This window comes from Epinephelus lanceolatus, chromosome 18 (genome assembly GCF_041903045.1).
Source record: "Epinephelus lanceolatus isolate andai-2023 chromosome 18, ASM4190304v1, whole genome shotgun sequence".
In the NCBI taxonomy this organism is placed as follows: Eukaryota; Metazoa; Chordata; class Actinopteri; order Perciformes; family Serranidae; genus Epinephelus; species Epinephelus lanceolatus.
In genome coordinates this window covers 1,758,188-1,774,687 of record NC_135751.1, presented here as the reverse complement: position 1 = coordinate 1,774,687, position 16,500 = coordinate 1,758,188, and the positions used below count along the sequence as shown (strand labels likewise).

Below are 16,500 nucleotides of genomic sequence, written 5' to 3'. Positions count from 1 at the left end.
CTCTTATCCCCCCGGCATATGTGATATAAGACATATGTGTAATGTTGAAGATCTGCATTCTGTAAACTTCCTGTCTTATATAAAGTTGTGGGGGAAAAGAAGAAGACTACATCCGACAGCCAAGTAGCACGTACGTTCTGCGCCTGCGTGAAAGGAAATAACTCAAAAAGGGAAACCGAAAGTCCGTTGAATGCATGAGATCAACAAAGTAGCGCGGAGTGACAGAGTGATGGGGGATCCAAGATGGCGGAGTGAGCAGCTGCACTTTCAGCGGGTCTGAAAGAAAACGACACATTTTGAGTCCATTAAACCTTACATTCAAGACCAGCACCCAACCACAATATAGAAGAACGAACCCGGCACAGAGAAATAACCTTCTGGACAGTCTAGTTACGGTTATATCGAATTATTTAGATTTATCAAGATTTGACAAAATGGCTAAGGCTAAAAATGCTAGCATGCTGGATCACGACTATGACCTTGCAGTACTACAGGAGGCATGTGATGAAGACCTGATAGAGGAGATGGAAGAAGGTAAAACAACCTGTAACGTTAATGTCAACCACACACCACTGCCAAGCCCCAACCCCAAGAAATTCAAGAAAAGGGATGCGGGAGAGCAAGAAGGAGAAAAAGAGGTCAGCAACAAAAGCATCTTTGAAGCCGTCCAAACAGTACTTAAAACGTTTGATGAGCAAGACGAGCAGCTCAGGACCTTTGAACCCCGCATAGAGGCAAACTCTAAAGCTGTCAAAGAGAATAAGGAGGAAATTGCAAAAATGCAGAAAGAAATTGGAGCTCTGACTATCGAAAATCACTCCCTAAAAGAAATATGCTTAGAAAATGCAAGATACAAGAGAAGGTGGGATCTCAGATTACTGGGATTAAAAGAAAAAGAAAACGAGGACACAAAAGAGGTGGTCGTTGGCATCCTCATAAGGGTGATTCCTGTGGCGGTAGACAAACTCAGGGAGATGGTGGACACGGTCCACCGACTTGGCAGGAAGAACGACGCTGCACAAAAAAAGATGCCGAGGCCCATCATCATACAGTTTGCAACGCGGACAATTCTAAATGAAATATGGAAAACATCCAAAGATGCGCGAGTCTGCAAGGAACTGAAAATCTACTTCAGAGAGGACTTCTCTAAAGAGGACAGAGAAGCTCGGGCAAAGCTGTGGCCAAAAGTGGAGGAAGCTCGACGCAACGGCAGGAAAGCTTTCCTGAAAGAGGGATATGCTGTGATAGATGGACGGAGAATTGATCCCTAAAATGTGGACGTTAAAGGAAAGCATAGGGTCTTCATTCTCAGGTAGCACACTCAAGGTAAAATGGTTAACCTAAACTCCTTACATGTTTAAACAGTTATTGCGATGGTTAATTTAAGGAGTAGAGAAATAACCACTTCGCTTTCTGGCTAAGCTCCCTTTTCACCACAACGGACCGGTTAAGCGTCCGCATCACTGCTGACGCCGCCCCAATCCGCCTGTCAATCTCCCGCTCCATCCTACCCTCACTCGTGAACAAGATCCCGAGGTACTTAAACTCCTCCACCTGAGGCAGGACCAGAAAGCGAAGCTCTCGATTTACCGGTTGATCTACGTTCCAACCCTCACCTATGGTCACGAGCTTTGGGTAGTGACCGAAAGAATGAGATCGCGAGTACAAGCGGCCGAAATGAGTTTCCTCCGCAGGGTGGCTGGGCTCAGCCTTAGAGATAGGGTGAGGAGCTTGGACATCCGGGAGGGCCTCGGGGTTCCCTCGGAAGAGCTGACGGAGGTGGCTGGGGAGAGGACTGTCTGGGCTTCTTTGCTGAGGCTGCTGCCCCCGCGACCCGGACCCGGATAAGCGGAGGACGACGAGACGAGACAAGAAATAACCACTTGAATAGAGAAATAAACCTGTTCAAAATGTAAGAAACAAAACTGAAGGAAAGTAAATTGTATGAAAAATTCAAGGATAAGGTTGGTTGCTTTGAAACTTGTTATTTTTGGACAACATGCTCATTCCTGCGCATAGTTACTTTATACAGCGCATTCAAGAGTTTTATAGAGTTAAAATGTCTATTTTGTTTGTTTCTATTAATGTTAGAGGATTGAAAAATATTGTTAAACGCAAGGCTATTTTTTTATTTTGTAAAGAACAAAAGGCAAATTGTATTTTTTTTTACAAGAGACTCACTCAGGAACAGCAGATGAAAAATTATGGAAACAGCAGTGGGGAGACGAAATTTTGTTTTCTCATGGGACTACGCACTCAGCAGGTGTTATGGTGTTATTTAATAGATTACCAGGCAAGATAACTGAACATAAAAGTGATATGGGTGGACAGTGGCTAATGATGGTAGCAGAGATACATGACCAAAGATTCATCTTAACATGTGTTTATGGATATAATAATAGAACAAACAATAGAGCCATGATGGAAAGTTTAGGATTACTCATAAATGAGTGGAAAATTAAGTATCAGATAGAAAAGGTTATTACTGGTGGATATTTTAATATAGCTCCGAATTCCTGGATGGATCGAATACCTCATAGAGGTCAGCAACCTGAATATGATGATGTTTTAACCAATTTATGTACAACTACAAACACAGTTGACTATTGGGGGATATCTAACCCTGCCTCCTTAAAGTATACGTGGAACAGTGCTTCAGATAATTCTAGATATTCAAGATCAGATTACTGTCTTATTTCTCAGATGTTATGCAGGGATGTAACAAAGTGTGAGATTTCAGCATCCCCTCTTACTGATCATTGTCTGATTAGTTTACAGTTTACATTTGTTCAACCAGATAGGAAATCACACAATATTTGGAAATTTAACAACAATTTGTTACTAAATGAGGGGTTCTGCAAACAGGTTAAAGCTCTGTATCAACGTGTCAATATGCTTGAAATGTCAAATTTAAGTAAATGGGAATGGTTCAAATTTAAACTCAAACAGATAGCAATTAAAACTGGAAAAGAAATATCACAGGTACGCAAAGGTAAACAAAAAGAATTAATTGAAAAAATAAATAAGTTATGTAACAATTTGGATCTTTCAACAGAGGAAAAGGGAGAGTTGCATGCCCTTCAAATTCAAATAGATGAGCTCTACATGAATAGAGCAAATGGAGCATTTATAAGATCAAGAGCCAGGTGGCTTGAACAAGGAGAAAATTCAGCCTACTTTTTTGGATTAGAAAAACACAGGCAAAGTAAAAAAAATGTGTAAACTAAAGATAAATGATATAACAATTGGAGATCAAAAACAAGTAAATGAAGAAATATGGCTTTTCTACAATAGTCTACATAAATCAAACTTCCAAGATACAGATTGTAACTTCCTTTTTGAATCCGTTAAAGACAAAATTAAAAAAATAAATGAAGAGGAAAAGAGCATTCTAAAAGACGATCTAAATATAACAGAAATAGAAATGGCAATAAAGCAAATGAAAAATGAAAAATCCCCAGGAATCGATGGTATAACAATAGAGTTCTATAAACACTTCTGGAATGACATCAAAGATCTGTTATAGTCTTTTAAAGAATCTATAGAAAAGGGGAGTTTATCCTCTTCCATGAAAACAGGATTGATAACTCTGTTGCTGAAACCAAATAAGGATTTAATTAAACTAGATAACTGGAGGCCAATAACACTTCTTTGCAATGATTATAAAATATTAGCTCTTGTATTTGCTAATCAACTTAAACATGTTCTGGCCATACTGGTGGATGAGTTTCAGTCTGCTTTCATTAAAGGTAGGAACATACATAACAATGTCAGATTAATTTTGGATATGATAGATTATCAATCCCTCATTGAATCAGAAAGTTTCATTTTATTCATTGATTTCTTCAAAGCATTTGATTCTATTGAACACAATTTTTTGATTCAAACTCTAAAAACATTTGGATTTGGTGATAAGTCTTGCAAAGTTATTGAAATATTCTATAATGACATAAACAGTTATATTTCTCTTAATCCAGGAATGACTCCAAGAATAAACGTTTCTCGTGGAATCAGACAAGGATGTCCCATATCACCCAAACTCTTCATTTTATGCACTCAACTACTGGCATACTTGATTTTAAATCACTCTGAACTAAAAGGAATTAAATTTTTTGACTATGAATTTCGGATTAGTCAGTTTGCTGATGATACAGTATTTTTTCCAAATGATAAATCAATAATAGAGAAAGCTTTAAACGTCATTTCTATATTTTCCAAAGTATCTGGTTTGAGTTTGAATTTGAACAAATGCGAACTACTTCCACTATATCCTTGCAGAGATGATGAGATATTGTCCATTCCTGTAAAAAATGAGGTGAAATATTTAGGAATAAAATTAATTAAAGATGTCAAATTAAGGGAGGAAAGAAATTTTCATGAAAAACTAGAGATTATGAAAAAAACCCTAAATCATTGGCTTATAAGAGATCTATCAATTTTTGGCCGAAACATATTATCTAAAGCGGAGGGCATATCGAAATTGGTTTACCCATGCCAATCTTTGTATGTTAATTCTCAAAACATTAAGAAAGCGAACTCCATAATATACAATTTTATATGGAGAAATAAAACACATTATATTAAAAAGTCACATTTGGTTAAAGATACTAATAAAGGAGGTTTAAAAACACTAGATTTAGAATCAATGGTAGGGAAATTTAGAGTAAATTGGATAAAAACCTTTCTGTCACAAACTGAATCTATCTGGTTTCATATCCCCAAAAATATATTTAAAAAAGTAGGAGGGTTTGAATTTTTGTTACAATGTGATTTTGAAGTCACAAAATTACCACTGATACTGGAAAATGATATTTGTCCACAACTTTAGTCCACATAGCTCCACCTTGTGGAACAATAGAACAATTACATCAAATAGAAAAACCTTATTCAATCAAAAATGGTGTGATAAGAAAATAATTTTTGTTGCTGACCTGTTGGATGAACATGGTTCAATCTTACAACTCAACTCTTTAAATGAAAAATTCAACATGCAGTGCTCTTATAGGGAATACAGCAAAATATGTAAAGCTATTCCAGTTCCACTAATACAGTTGATAAAAAATACTATCTCTCATTCCAATGTACAGATAGTCCTACCAGATTTAAAAATTGAACAAATGCTAATTACTGATAAAAAATGCAATAATAAAATAATACGAAAGGTGTTCATGCAGAACCTTTTTTTATGGTCATACAAGGGCAACAAACATTAGAATGAGAGAAAGTAATCTAAAAATTGTAAACAATTTTACGAAATATCTGAAATGGCCAATCACCCCAAAAGCCAAAGAACTGCAATTTAAAATTATTAATGGCTATTATCCAGCTGCAGAAACATTAAAGAAAAGGTTTGGATTTGAGGTTGAGCCATGTTGTTTTTGTAATGCGGATTGTGAAACTACTGAACATCTTTTTTATTCTTGTTCAGTGACATCACATTTTTGGCAGGATGTTTTTGACTGGTTAGGTAATAAAATAGAAAATATCACACCAATTGATGAACATAAGATTCTTTTATATAAAGATAATCTTACCAAAGAATTTTCAGAACTGGTCAATATTATTATAATTTTGGGCAAATATCATATCCATTCATGCAAATGGAAAAATAAACCGCCCTCAATAGTTTGGTTTAAAAACGAACTAAATAAATATTTTTCTTCCTTGAAGCTGTTAAATGTATACATGCCTATTTGTAAATTGAGTGAAATTGCAACGAAATATTTGTTTTTTTGAAAGTCTAATATGAATTAAGTGCCTTGTTTTCTTCTTTTCCTTTTTTGTTTTATTTTAGTATCTTTTTATGTTTACAGCCTTGTTGATTTTATTTATAATGGGAATATCCTTGTATTGTAACAAGAATGCACATGTTCCTATCGAGAGCTTTTGTATATTATTGAAATGTAAATAAAGTTTACAAAAAAAAAAGGAGTGACAGAGTGATACATCCTGTCAGCCGAGGGGTTTCCTATCTGTGCAGCCGGGCACCGCAGCACCTCCACAGACTATTACATCCAGACGCTCCCGGTGTTTCCTCCGCAGGCTCCACTTCACTCAGCTGCCCGACAAACCCGCTGCTTCTTCCCACTTTAACCTGAATAACAAACCAGGGCTCGGTGCTCCGGTTGGATCCAAACGGAGAGCCGGGGCTAACGTTAGCTGGGAAGCTAGCGTAGGCTAACTGGCTGTGCTTTCCTCTGGTCATGCTGCGACTAACGCTCCGCTAGCCGCTCCCAGCTAGGTTCGGTTTGTTATTCAGGTTAAAGTGGGAAGAAGCAGCGGATCTGTCGGGCAGCTGAGTGAAGTGGAGCCTGAGGAGGAAGCACTGGTTAGCCCCGGTTTCACTACAGGCAGATTCACTCGCTACAGGGGCGAGGATATAAAACCTGAACAGCCAGTCAGAGGGATCTCTCTCACCGACAAGCTCCGCTGCCGACTCAACATGCTCAATCAGCCGAAAATTTAGAATGAATGATGAACTAACTATTAGTTAATGGTCAGTTCCTCAGTAAGTCCTGATCAAATTTCAGAGGAGTAGTTACTGAGGAAGTAAAGTGAGACATCAAAATGAGTAGGTAATGAGTACTGAATCATTACCTACTCATTAGTTACTCTTTTTGTGTACCCTAAAGTAAAGTGAGACATCAAAATGAGTAGGTAATGATTCAGTAATCATTACCTACTCAACGGTGTCAAAATGAGTATGTAATGATTCAGTAATCATTACCTACTCATTTTGATGTCTCACTTTACTTTAGGTTACACAAAAAGAGTAACTAATGAGTAGGTAATGATTCAGTACTCATTACCTACTCATTTTGATGTCTCACTTTACTTTAGGGTACACAAAAAAGGTAGGTAATGATTAAGTAATAGTTAGTTCCTCATTAGTTCCTCAGTAACTACTGAAATTTGATCATGAGTTACTGAAGAACTGACCATTAACTAATAGTTAGTTCCTCATTCATTCCAAATTTGTTTCATAGTAATTACTTTAAATTTTGTGCACCTCAAACAACTGTACTGTGAACAACGGTGTGATCAGTATACAGTACCTTACACGCAGCCCCCATGACAAATTCTTAAGCTTAGCCTACCTAAAATGTGACACACTATCATATTTATTTTTAAGGCATCATCGTACAGAATAACAGGGATGGTCATATTAATGTGTATGTGGTCTGAAAATAATGAATAAAACCCCTCTCAAGAATCCTGCTGTCTGATTATTTTTGTTAAGGAACTAATTGTAAAGATGATGATGAAGTAATGAAAGACTACTCAGTATGTGTCACTTTACTTTAGGAAATAAAAAGGTTAACTAATGGACAGGTTATTGAGTAATGATTCTGCACTGATGAAGTAACTAGTTTACTAATTATTAAGTCGTGATTAACCCCTCTATGAAATTTGATCATGAGTTAATGAGGAACTGACCATTAACTAATAGTTGGTTCCTCATCAGTTCCTCATTCGTTCCTCATTAGTTCCTCAGTAACTACTCTAATTTTGTGTACCTTAGTTCCTCAGTAACTACTCATTAGTTCCTCATTAGTTCCTCAGTAAATACTCCTCTGAAATTTGATCATGAGTTACTGAGGAACTGACCATTAACTAATAGTTCATCATTAGTTCCTCATTCGTTCCTCATTAGTTCCTCATTCGTTCCTCATTAGTTCCTCAGTCACTACTCTAATTTTGTGTACCTTATTGTACGGGCTCTGAAGGCTAACTTCTCCCATGTGCAGGCTAGTAAGTGTAGCTTCAGAATACCTGCAAGGTGAAGGTTAATGGGGTTATCATACTGAGTCATGAAGTACCCAAGCAGCTTTGGAACACACAGCTAGACATGATTACACAATGGGTTTAAAAACACACTCACATTTATGCACACACAGAATGAAAGAGCATTCTAAGCACTTGTACAGATTAATGTAATACAGACTAAACTCTAAGTCAGCTAATCTCTCTCTCTCTCTCTCTCTCTCTCTCTCTCTCTCTTTCATGATGGATTTACCTCTTCCAGTTGTCTTTGCTGCAGTAAGTTTGTCCATTTATGAAATGCATACAAAAAAAGCAGCATTGAGATGGAAGTATTAGAGAAACATGAAGTTTTAGATGAAGGAGCGAGTTGGAAACAAGCTATGTTGAGATGCTGCTGTTAAACATCATTTGGTGTCATATTTCAGCAGTCCAGTCAGAGGGCTGAAAATGTTATCATCCTCCATTCTTCAGGATGAACAGCTTCATCAGCTGCAAACTACTAAGTGTACACTCTTTGAACCTTTTGCATTCTGCATGTGATGTGCTGAACAAATAGTTTTTCACTGATGTTTTGCCACGACATGTGCAATATTAGTCTCTGCATGTTGCTCCTTATAATGAACTGTATGACAAGCATCCACAGAAAAACCTGTAATCAGACTATGAACACGAGTTAAGCCACATTAACAGTTTTTGCACTGCTTTGCACTCAAATATGAGATGTTTACGGGCCTTAATCTGGTCAGATCTGCTGTCCATTCCAATGGACATAACTTTTCTAGGATGTCTAATTCTATAAATCTGACTCTACCGAAGTGCACAGACTTGTTTGATGGGAAATGTATAAGCCAGTCACAGTGTTACACATCATCTAAAGTGGACTGCAGTAAAGCCACATTCCCTTTTTTACAAGCATCAGACATGTATAGCTGCAGATACTTGCCGTTTGTAGCATACACGACACACCCCTACAAATCGCACCCACCACTAGCACAAGACAAACCCCCAATGCAACAGCTATTTAACAATGCTACTCTGTAGTGAATAAATGAGACTAAATGTAGCAAGATGAGATGTAGGCTTGCCATTACCCTTATCCTAATCCTAACTGCCTCTTTTTTTTTTAACATAATACTTTATAGCTAATCGCTCATCCTGATCACATTGTATCCTACTTGCATTCATCAACATTGTGTCTCTGCTAATGATCATCTTAACATGACCAGTTCATGGAAGGACAAAATTTACAGATTTATGGACTATATCAGTCTACACTGAGAATCAGACAAAATGCCAGGTATAAACTGGCAATGCCTTTATATAGAGTAGCGGGTGGAGCGTCCCTTGATGAGGTTCCAGCTGAGCTAAATTACACCTGTCAGTTGCCTGATATCTGTGAAATGTTGCAGGTTTGGAGGGTGGATGTGTCTCTGTTGTGCCCTGATGCATTTTTTGGGTGCGGTAAACTATCTCATATGTGCATGCAGATGTGGGATATGTGCAGACAAATTATGATGAATGATAGTCATGATGATTTATTTTATTTGTGTACCTGATGTGCACAGCACATACAGGAACACACTTGTTATTCCTCATACGTATTTTTCTTCTTCTTCTTATTTTTCTTCTGCCAGATTTCCGTGCTTAACTTGTGCCACAGCTTTGAGCGCACACAGGGTCTTTATAAAACAAATAGATTCAAGATTCAATATGCACAGTAAGGACATGCGTTTCCCTGCAGAATGAAATTTGTTCTTTTCTGTCACCAATTAATGCTAAACAATATAAATCTGAAGTATAAAATAGATCAAAATATATACGGTGCGCACTGTTTTAACATCTCCTTGCTTAGTGTAATATTAATTTGCCTGCCGCAGCTGGATCTGTGAACGTTTGGTCGCTAAGAAGACTGTTAAGAGTGGGTCAGCTCGATCTTACAACTCCTTCTTAGTGAAAGATCTTCTTAAGATAAGAGCGATCTGGGAAACACGTTTTTCTTCAAGGCTTAAGAGTGTTCTTAAGAAGCTCTTAGCGCTAAGAGCGATCTGGGAAACATGGCCATTATCACGTCAACATACAGGGAAAATGTGTCCAGAGTTTATGACATTTACCGGGAGAGCTAGAGCCATTTGACTAAAGCTGACGTTATTACTTCTGTAGCATGACGTTATTAAGCTAAATACTACATTTCTAACAGTATCTGAGCTGATTTATTGACACAACATGCTTGTAGGCTCCTGTAACGTTAGGTTTACAGAGGAAATAACAGGATGTGACTTAATCGGGTGAAAATGTGTGTTAGTTAGGGGACAAGAGCCAAGAGTCACAAAGACTCGCGTATGTTAAAAGTTACTTACAACCGGTGTATTTACTATATGTGTCCGGGGTCCTCCACTTGTGGAACGAGTAATGTGACCACTAACTTGTCCCCAAATGAATGTATGTTTCTGTTAGGCCTGTGTGTTTCACTAACGTTCTTTATGTATTATGAAGAATGTCAGACTGGCCAATCAGTGGCAGAGTTGGGCCACTGACACACAACTGGCACGGTGCCGGTTCCCTAGCCTAATTAAGTAGGCTACTTACAACGGCATGAAAGACAATAATAACAACACTACGGTTTAAAAGGATTGCGAGGTGACGCAAAAGTATTGTGAGGTGACGAAAAAGTCAGTCCAAAAAAATCTCCTGGGGAAAAACTCTGACCTTTAAGGGGCTCTGTAGAATCTGGTGTAGATGTTTTATTGAAATGTTTGACCAATGCTTGTCTATTTAGGACAGAAATCATTAAGCTTTTGTTTTGCTTGTTTCTTTGTTTGTTAGTGTGTCTTTGAGTTTTGTTTTTCTGTCATGGACTGTGTCTGTACAGACAATACAAAGTAAAACAAAAAAATATTGACCAATCACTGGTTCTAAAACTTTCATACTGAGTGGTGTAATGAACAGTGCCACCACTTGGAACTGCTAGTAAAGCTCCACAGGCTATTACTCACTACCTCACTGACAAACACTGAAAGGCTGACTGACTGATGGAAACTCAAATGCACTCAAATGATATGACTCAGATCAGCTCTGATTTTAGTATTAATTTTACATTGTATAAAAATGATATGCTGTATGCTGTAACACCCATTACATAATGATTACTGCTTAAAGGATTTAAATGTTAGATTAGAATTTCGGATAAAGATCTGATCACATGTAGGGATCAATATTTCTAATACAGTGAAAGCTACTGTATAAGAATAGGAACATTAAATTGCCTGCCATAAAGACAGCCGCTGACTAAACAGGTGGTTCTAATCAGAACTGGAACAGTATGAGAGCATCAAGGTGAGTGGAGGCAGGCCGGGCACTGAAATAGCTCAGGTGGTGAAGGTTGCATTAGAGGAAAAAATGGCATACAGAAAGACAGTGATGGAAAATAAGAGCTGAATGCTGGAACAGATGAAGACAAAGTAGGGGACGGACAGACATACAGGCTGAAAGTCAGATTTGATTGTGGACTGACCTTTTTTCTCTCCTGTGCCTCGATGTTGAAAAAGAAGCACTCTGCATACTACAGAGAAACAGGAGAATAGAGGCAGTTAGGAAGATGGAGGACAGATACAATGATACAACACAATAGCAATAGCACACACAAAAATCCTGCTGATATAGTCTGTAAACAGACTTTTTTAGGAATTCTTTGATTTTTCTTTTCACTTTCTCTTCTTCTGTCTCTAACTTGTTCAAAACCTGCTGAGAGTTGGTATGCAGTGCAGTGGCGTCTTTGCATTAGGGGCCGGTGGGGCACGGCCCCACCAGAGGGCGCTGCTGTGCAGGGGAGGAATATAAGCTTTTATAAGTTTTCCTGTATCAAAAATGTCGTTGAGCATAAGTTAATAATAAATTCAACTTTGTCCCCTATGAAATGTCCGCAGTTTTCATTTGATGAACGCAATTTCCTCTGTAGACACTTTTTGTAGTGTAGTTGTGTGTGAATAGTTGGTTGTGCCTGATGAGCCTCCTCTGTTTCCGCTTGGTGGGGAAAAGCCGAGATGGCCCTGCGCCTGCAGTGTTGTGGACTGGTGAACTGCTGCGCGTGCATGCGCGTGTACAGCGCACACTTCAGTTTCGGCAGTGGGGCCTGAAGTTCAGGGCCCCAGAGCGCTTCTCATTGGCTAATTTGAAGCAAGGGCGGGCACTGTACAGGTCTTGCTAGCTTGGCTAAGGTAGGCTATGTAACATGGCTAATTCACGTTGCATTCAATCATTGCATGATGAATCGAGTGGACTACATGGCTAGTGTGCGATTTAGCACTTTACCACTTTAACAAAAGTTAGAAATAAAACCTTTGGGACCACATCGGCTGAAGGATTTAGTCATTTCTCAAGAGGGAAAGGACAAAACTAGATCATTCAACCAGGAGTGGTTTAAGTGGAAAACTTGGTTAACCGGGAGCTCGTCAAAAAAGGCCTCTACTGCTTTCCATGTCTGCTCTTTGGAGGGGAAACCATCTGGACAACCACTGGATTTAAAGATCTGAACATCTGTCAGAAAGGCTGGTAAAACACGAAAGCTGTGCGTCTGTGGATAATGCCATCAAGCTAGGTCTTTTAGGGAAAACAAATGTTGCATCTCAGCTTGACAGTGCATACCGACGTGGCATTGAACAGTACAACCGACAGACTAAAGAACAGGTATGTTCTTGGGACAATTATAACCTGTATAAAACTTTGTGGCAAGTCCGAAATTGCCCTGCGTGGACATGATGAGTCTGCTGGCTCGTTAAACCCCGGCATTTTCAGGTGCATTTTTGACACAATGTGCGTTTGCGCACATGAAGGGCAGCAGAGCGTCATTCCTCTTCAAGAAGTGATCCTCATCGGTGAGTCTAATTTATTTTTATTCTAAGTGGAATTGATAATGTAGTTTACATAATGTTTGAGCTATAGTGGAATTTGTGTAATGCCTTACTGGCGATACATGTGTGGGTGTGTGTGGGGGGACACAACCTCACGTGGGATCCCCGAAGGAGCTGTTCACCTGTCTGTGGTGCTGAAATGGCTGTTTGGCTGTGGTATATTGCTTATACATCCATGGTATAATGTGTGTGGTGGCTTTGTATATTGATTGCTGTGTATTCGGTGTGCGCCATTCACGCCATGAGTCATGCATTGTGTTTTTATTGTTGTCACGTTGTTTCGATCTTGAGTATTTGATATTGCGAGATCTTTAACACTGTCATTTGGTGGTGCTATTGGCTAATATATGTCGCCAGATTGGCATTGTTTGTGTGATGGCATTATTCAGCTGCAATTTTGTCGTCAAAGGTGCTGTGGTCCCCTGTCTCACTTGCTACTGTGTTTTTGTTGTGACGGTATGAGAGTAATATGTGGTATTTCTGGATTGCATTATAAGATTTTCCTGCATGGCCCCACCAGAATTTCCACACCAAAATCGCCACTGCGTTGCAGTGTACAGTCGGAAAACACACTTTATATAACACAGGGACAGGGGGCACTGGTTGAATTTTGGGATGTGGTGGTGTAGCAGTGGGCGTGTCCACATTGATGTAGCAACACAGTTTAGACACGATGTAAACTTTATATCACACTGGTTGCAACATAGTCAAGATCCCAAGTGAATGGATTTAAAGTGTAGCTTTACACCAGAGGATTTTGGAGGAGGAGGGAGAACAGTTGCTGGCCAGAAGCGGACTAGCTAATACTGGGAGGGGTCCCAGTGGGCAGCTATAGATATCATGCGGTGGGAAAAAAAGCAAACACCAGAGAGAAAGAGAGGGAGAGACTTCCTCGCTGGGTTTACCATGCATTCTGACAAAATTCCTTCACAGACATCCTCCACCACACACATGAGGGAAAATAGCTCCATCAGATACAGCCTGCCACAACCTGAGAAACAACAAGTAATTCCTCCTTCATACCAGTGAGAGAGTCATTCAATTTATTTTGAAAGGAAAAAAGAGATTTTTCTTTTTTTAACTGAAAATGTAAAATTAGATCCTTGGGGCAGGAAGCCCCCTCAGAAAATCTCCAGGGGCATCCTGCTTAAAAATGCCATTTAGTTAGATTATCAAGTATATATTCATATGTGACTTTTCATAGTTTAGATGTAGTAATAGTATAGTATTGTGGTTCTAACAGTAGCATTCATCAGCATAAAAAAAGGGTTCAGATTGTGACCCTGACCTGGGGAACCCACTTGTTGTATTGGTCATTACTGGTTTGTGAAAATTAATTGTTGTTACTGTAACTTGCTTTCCTGTAATTTAAAGCATTCTCTGGCACAAGAATTTCCTTCGGCACAAATGAAATTCTATTGAACTGAACTGAACTGAATGAATCCTTGTCTGATCATGTTAGCCAGTTAACACTAAATCACAGGTCAGCAACTGTCCATAACAGTGAGGTGAACTAGTTAGCTAACAGTTGCATACTATTGAAACATACTGGCCAGTCAGCTGTATTATTATTCCAAGTGTTCAGACATTCTTGTTAGCCGCAATGAATTGTTTAGTAACTCTTAGAGCAACAGACTTAAGACTATGAATTTGCCAATAATTTTAATAACTCAGTATTGTATGCACCATAAAAGTGTATGTTTGTACGTGGCACTGTAGGCCGCACTATACATTATTGTAGGCCCAGGTTAACATGCAGCTCAGTTTTAAACAGTACATGTAGAGAGTCCCTGCTCCATCTCTTTTTCAGCTAAGCTCCCTGCATTAATGGGTTAGGGTTTGGATTTTAGTTTGTTTCATTTAATTAAATAGCCCCAACAATGGGGCAAGGTGCTCCTTTACAAGATTTTTGTGCTATAACAACAGCATTGGCAACTCTATCAATTACTTTCTCCTAACAGTGTGTTTGTTTATGCATCATCGTCCTGCACATAGTAAAATCATATCTAAATATTATTTAATTTCACAGTAAATTGACATTGTTCTTGGGGGACTTCTTCCCCCATTATACCCTAATAGTTAGCTTTGTTAAAAATGTAATCTTGACATTCATACCAGTAAAGCATATTTGAATATTTGAATTTTGAGAGGTGGTGGAGTAGCAGTGGGTGTGTCCATGTTGATATAGCAACACAGTGTAGACGACAGAGAGAAACAGAAAGTAACTACTAATGCCACAGAAATGTGCTCATTACTTTTGTATTATTTCAAACCATTTCATCAGCCAGTGATGCCTGTTATTATGTTCTCTCACGTCATGTTTCAAAGCACATGAATGTGAGCAGGACTGTTGAAGAACAGTCTACAATTGATTATTGTATTAGTTAATGGGGAGTTATTATATTACCAACTATAATCCTGCAGACTATTTCCATGGTAACAGAAATGAATATTTCTAGTTACAGACTGATGCAGTAGTCATGGCAACATCAGTGACCTGGGTGTTGTAGCTGTCTAGTAGGAGCTGGACAGAGTCCTGGTCTTCTTGGGTGATGTGCTCAATGATCCTCTCCAAGTCTGACACCATGCCTGCAGCACAAAAAACAAACAAAACAAAACAGCTCAGTACTAAGAAAAGGTGAGCCTTTATCACCAACAGGAGCATTTTTTTTATAATGACCAAACATTCTAGTAATTATACTGCCTAGTTCCACATCTCTGCATGTAGATCAGTGTTTTTCAATTAGATAATTATTTAGTTAACTTTAATTAAATAATGACAACTAAATATCAAATTAATCCTAATTTGAAAAATTATGTAACACAATACAATCTGATAAAGCAATATCACTAGAAGTAATTTTCTTAGAGTGTCAGCTGTGAAGAACTAAATGCTTGTTCTGTCCATTGAAACCACCAAAATAAAAACTTACCACAATAGAACTGAAACATTATTTAATTAATACTAATAGTTTTCATCTGATTTCCACAACATGCACATGTTGAAATCAAAGCACTTACTGTAAAGGCAGTAGTGATGCAGCTCAGTGTTACAGCAGCAGCACTGTGCAGTGACCTGTTGGTGTTGTTAAGAGAAATGGACACACACAGCCTCTGACAGCTTCTCTTTCTCCCTCTCTGATAAAACAATAGCTGTGTAATCTTGGTTCTCTTCTTGCTCCACACCTTCCCTTCCTCCCTCACTCTCTAAGCCCTGGATTAACTCTGGCCACCTGTGCTTCTACCTGCATGCTTTACCTGGAGCATGTGCTGTACCTGAGCTAGGTACCCACTTGCCTTCAGTAGAAGGCAAGGAAATATCTTAGACATGTCTCCAGGCTCAAATCTCTAGTTGTTCACATCAAATACCTAAATCAAATTTCTTAAAAACACAAATTGTCCCCCCAATTCTAAATAGCCTAAATGATTGAAATTGAACAAAAGTATTAAATGTATCAAAAATGTGACGTGATAAGGACAAAATACACACATTTTGTTATTGGGATATTTATTCCTATAACGATGATTAATGCATGGATATGAATTTATTTAAATAAATCTGATTTTGTTGGGTCAACTTGTGTAACTTGTAAGTATTTCTTGTGCTCTGTAAAAACATGATCAGTAGTTTAACCAAGCTCAGTTAGGGGCTCATATTCTGATAATCATCCATATCCACTCATATATACACTAGTCCCATATACTTGGAGAAAGGGAAGATGATGAGGAGAATTGGGAATCTGTGAGAGGCAAGAGATGAAAATGTGAGTGGACAAAACATGCCTGAGACCCTGAAACTAGAAGTAGCATTAACTAACAGCGAAGCAGT

At 38.5% G+C, this 16,500-nt stretch overlaps 1 protein-coding gene across 1 annotated transcript in view; it reads right to left on the bottom strand.

Moving 5' to 3' along the window:
* The window catches only part of LOC117268273 (chaperone Ric-8A), a 63,635-nt gene extending 48,377 nt beyond the window's left edge, over positions 1 to 15,258 (bottom strand). Inside the window, exons 1-3 of the mRNA XM_078161423.1 lie at positions 15,169 to 15,258; positions 11,276 to 11,323; positions 8,018 to 8,035 (exon numbers count right to left, since the gene is read on the bottom strand). Of these exons, the coding sequence (XP_078017549.1) occupies positions 8,018 to 8,035; positions 11,276 to 11,323; positions 15,169 to 15,258 (156 nt within the window). The remainder of the gene's footprint in view (positions 1 to 8,017; positions 8,036 to 11,275; positions 11,324 to 15,168) is intronic.
* Between the last annotated feature and the right edge of the window lie 1,242 nt (positions 15,259 to 16,500).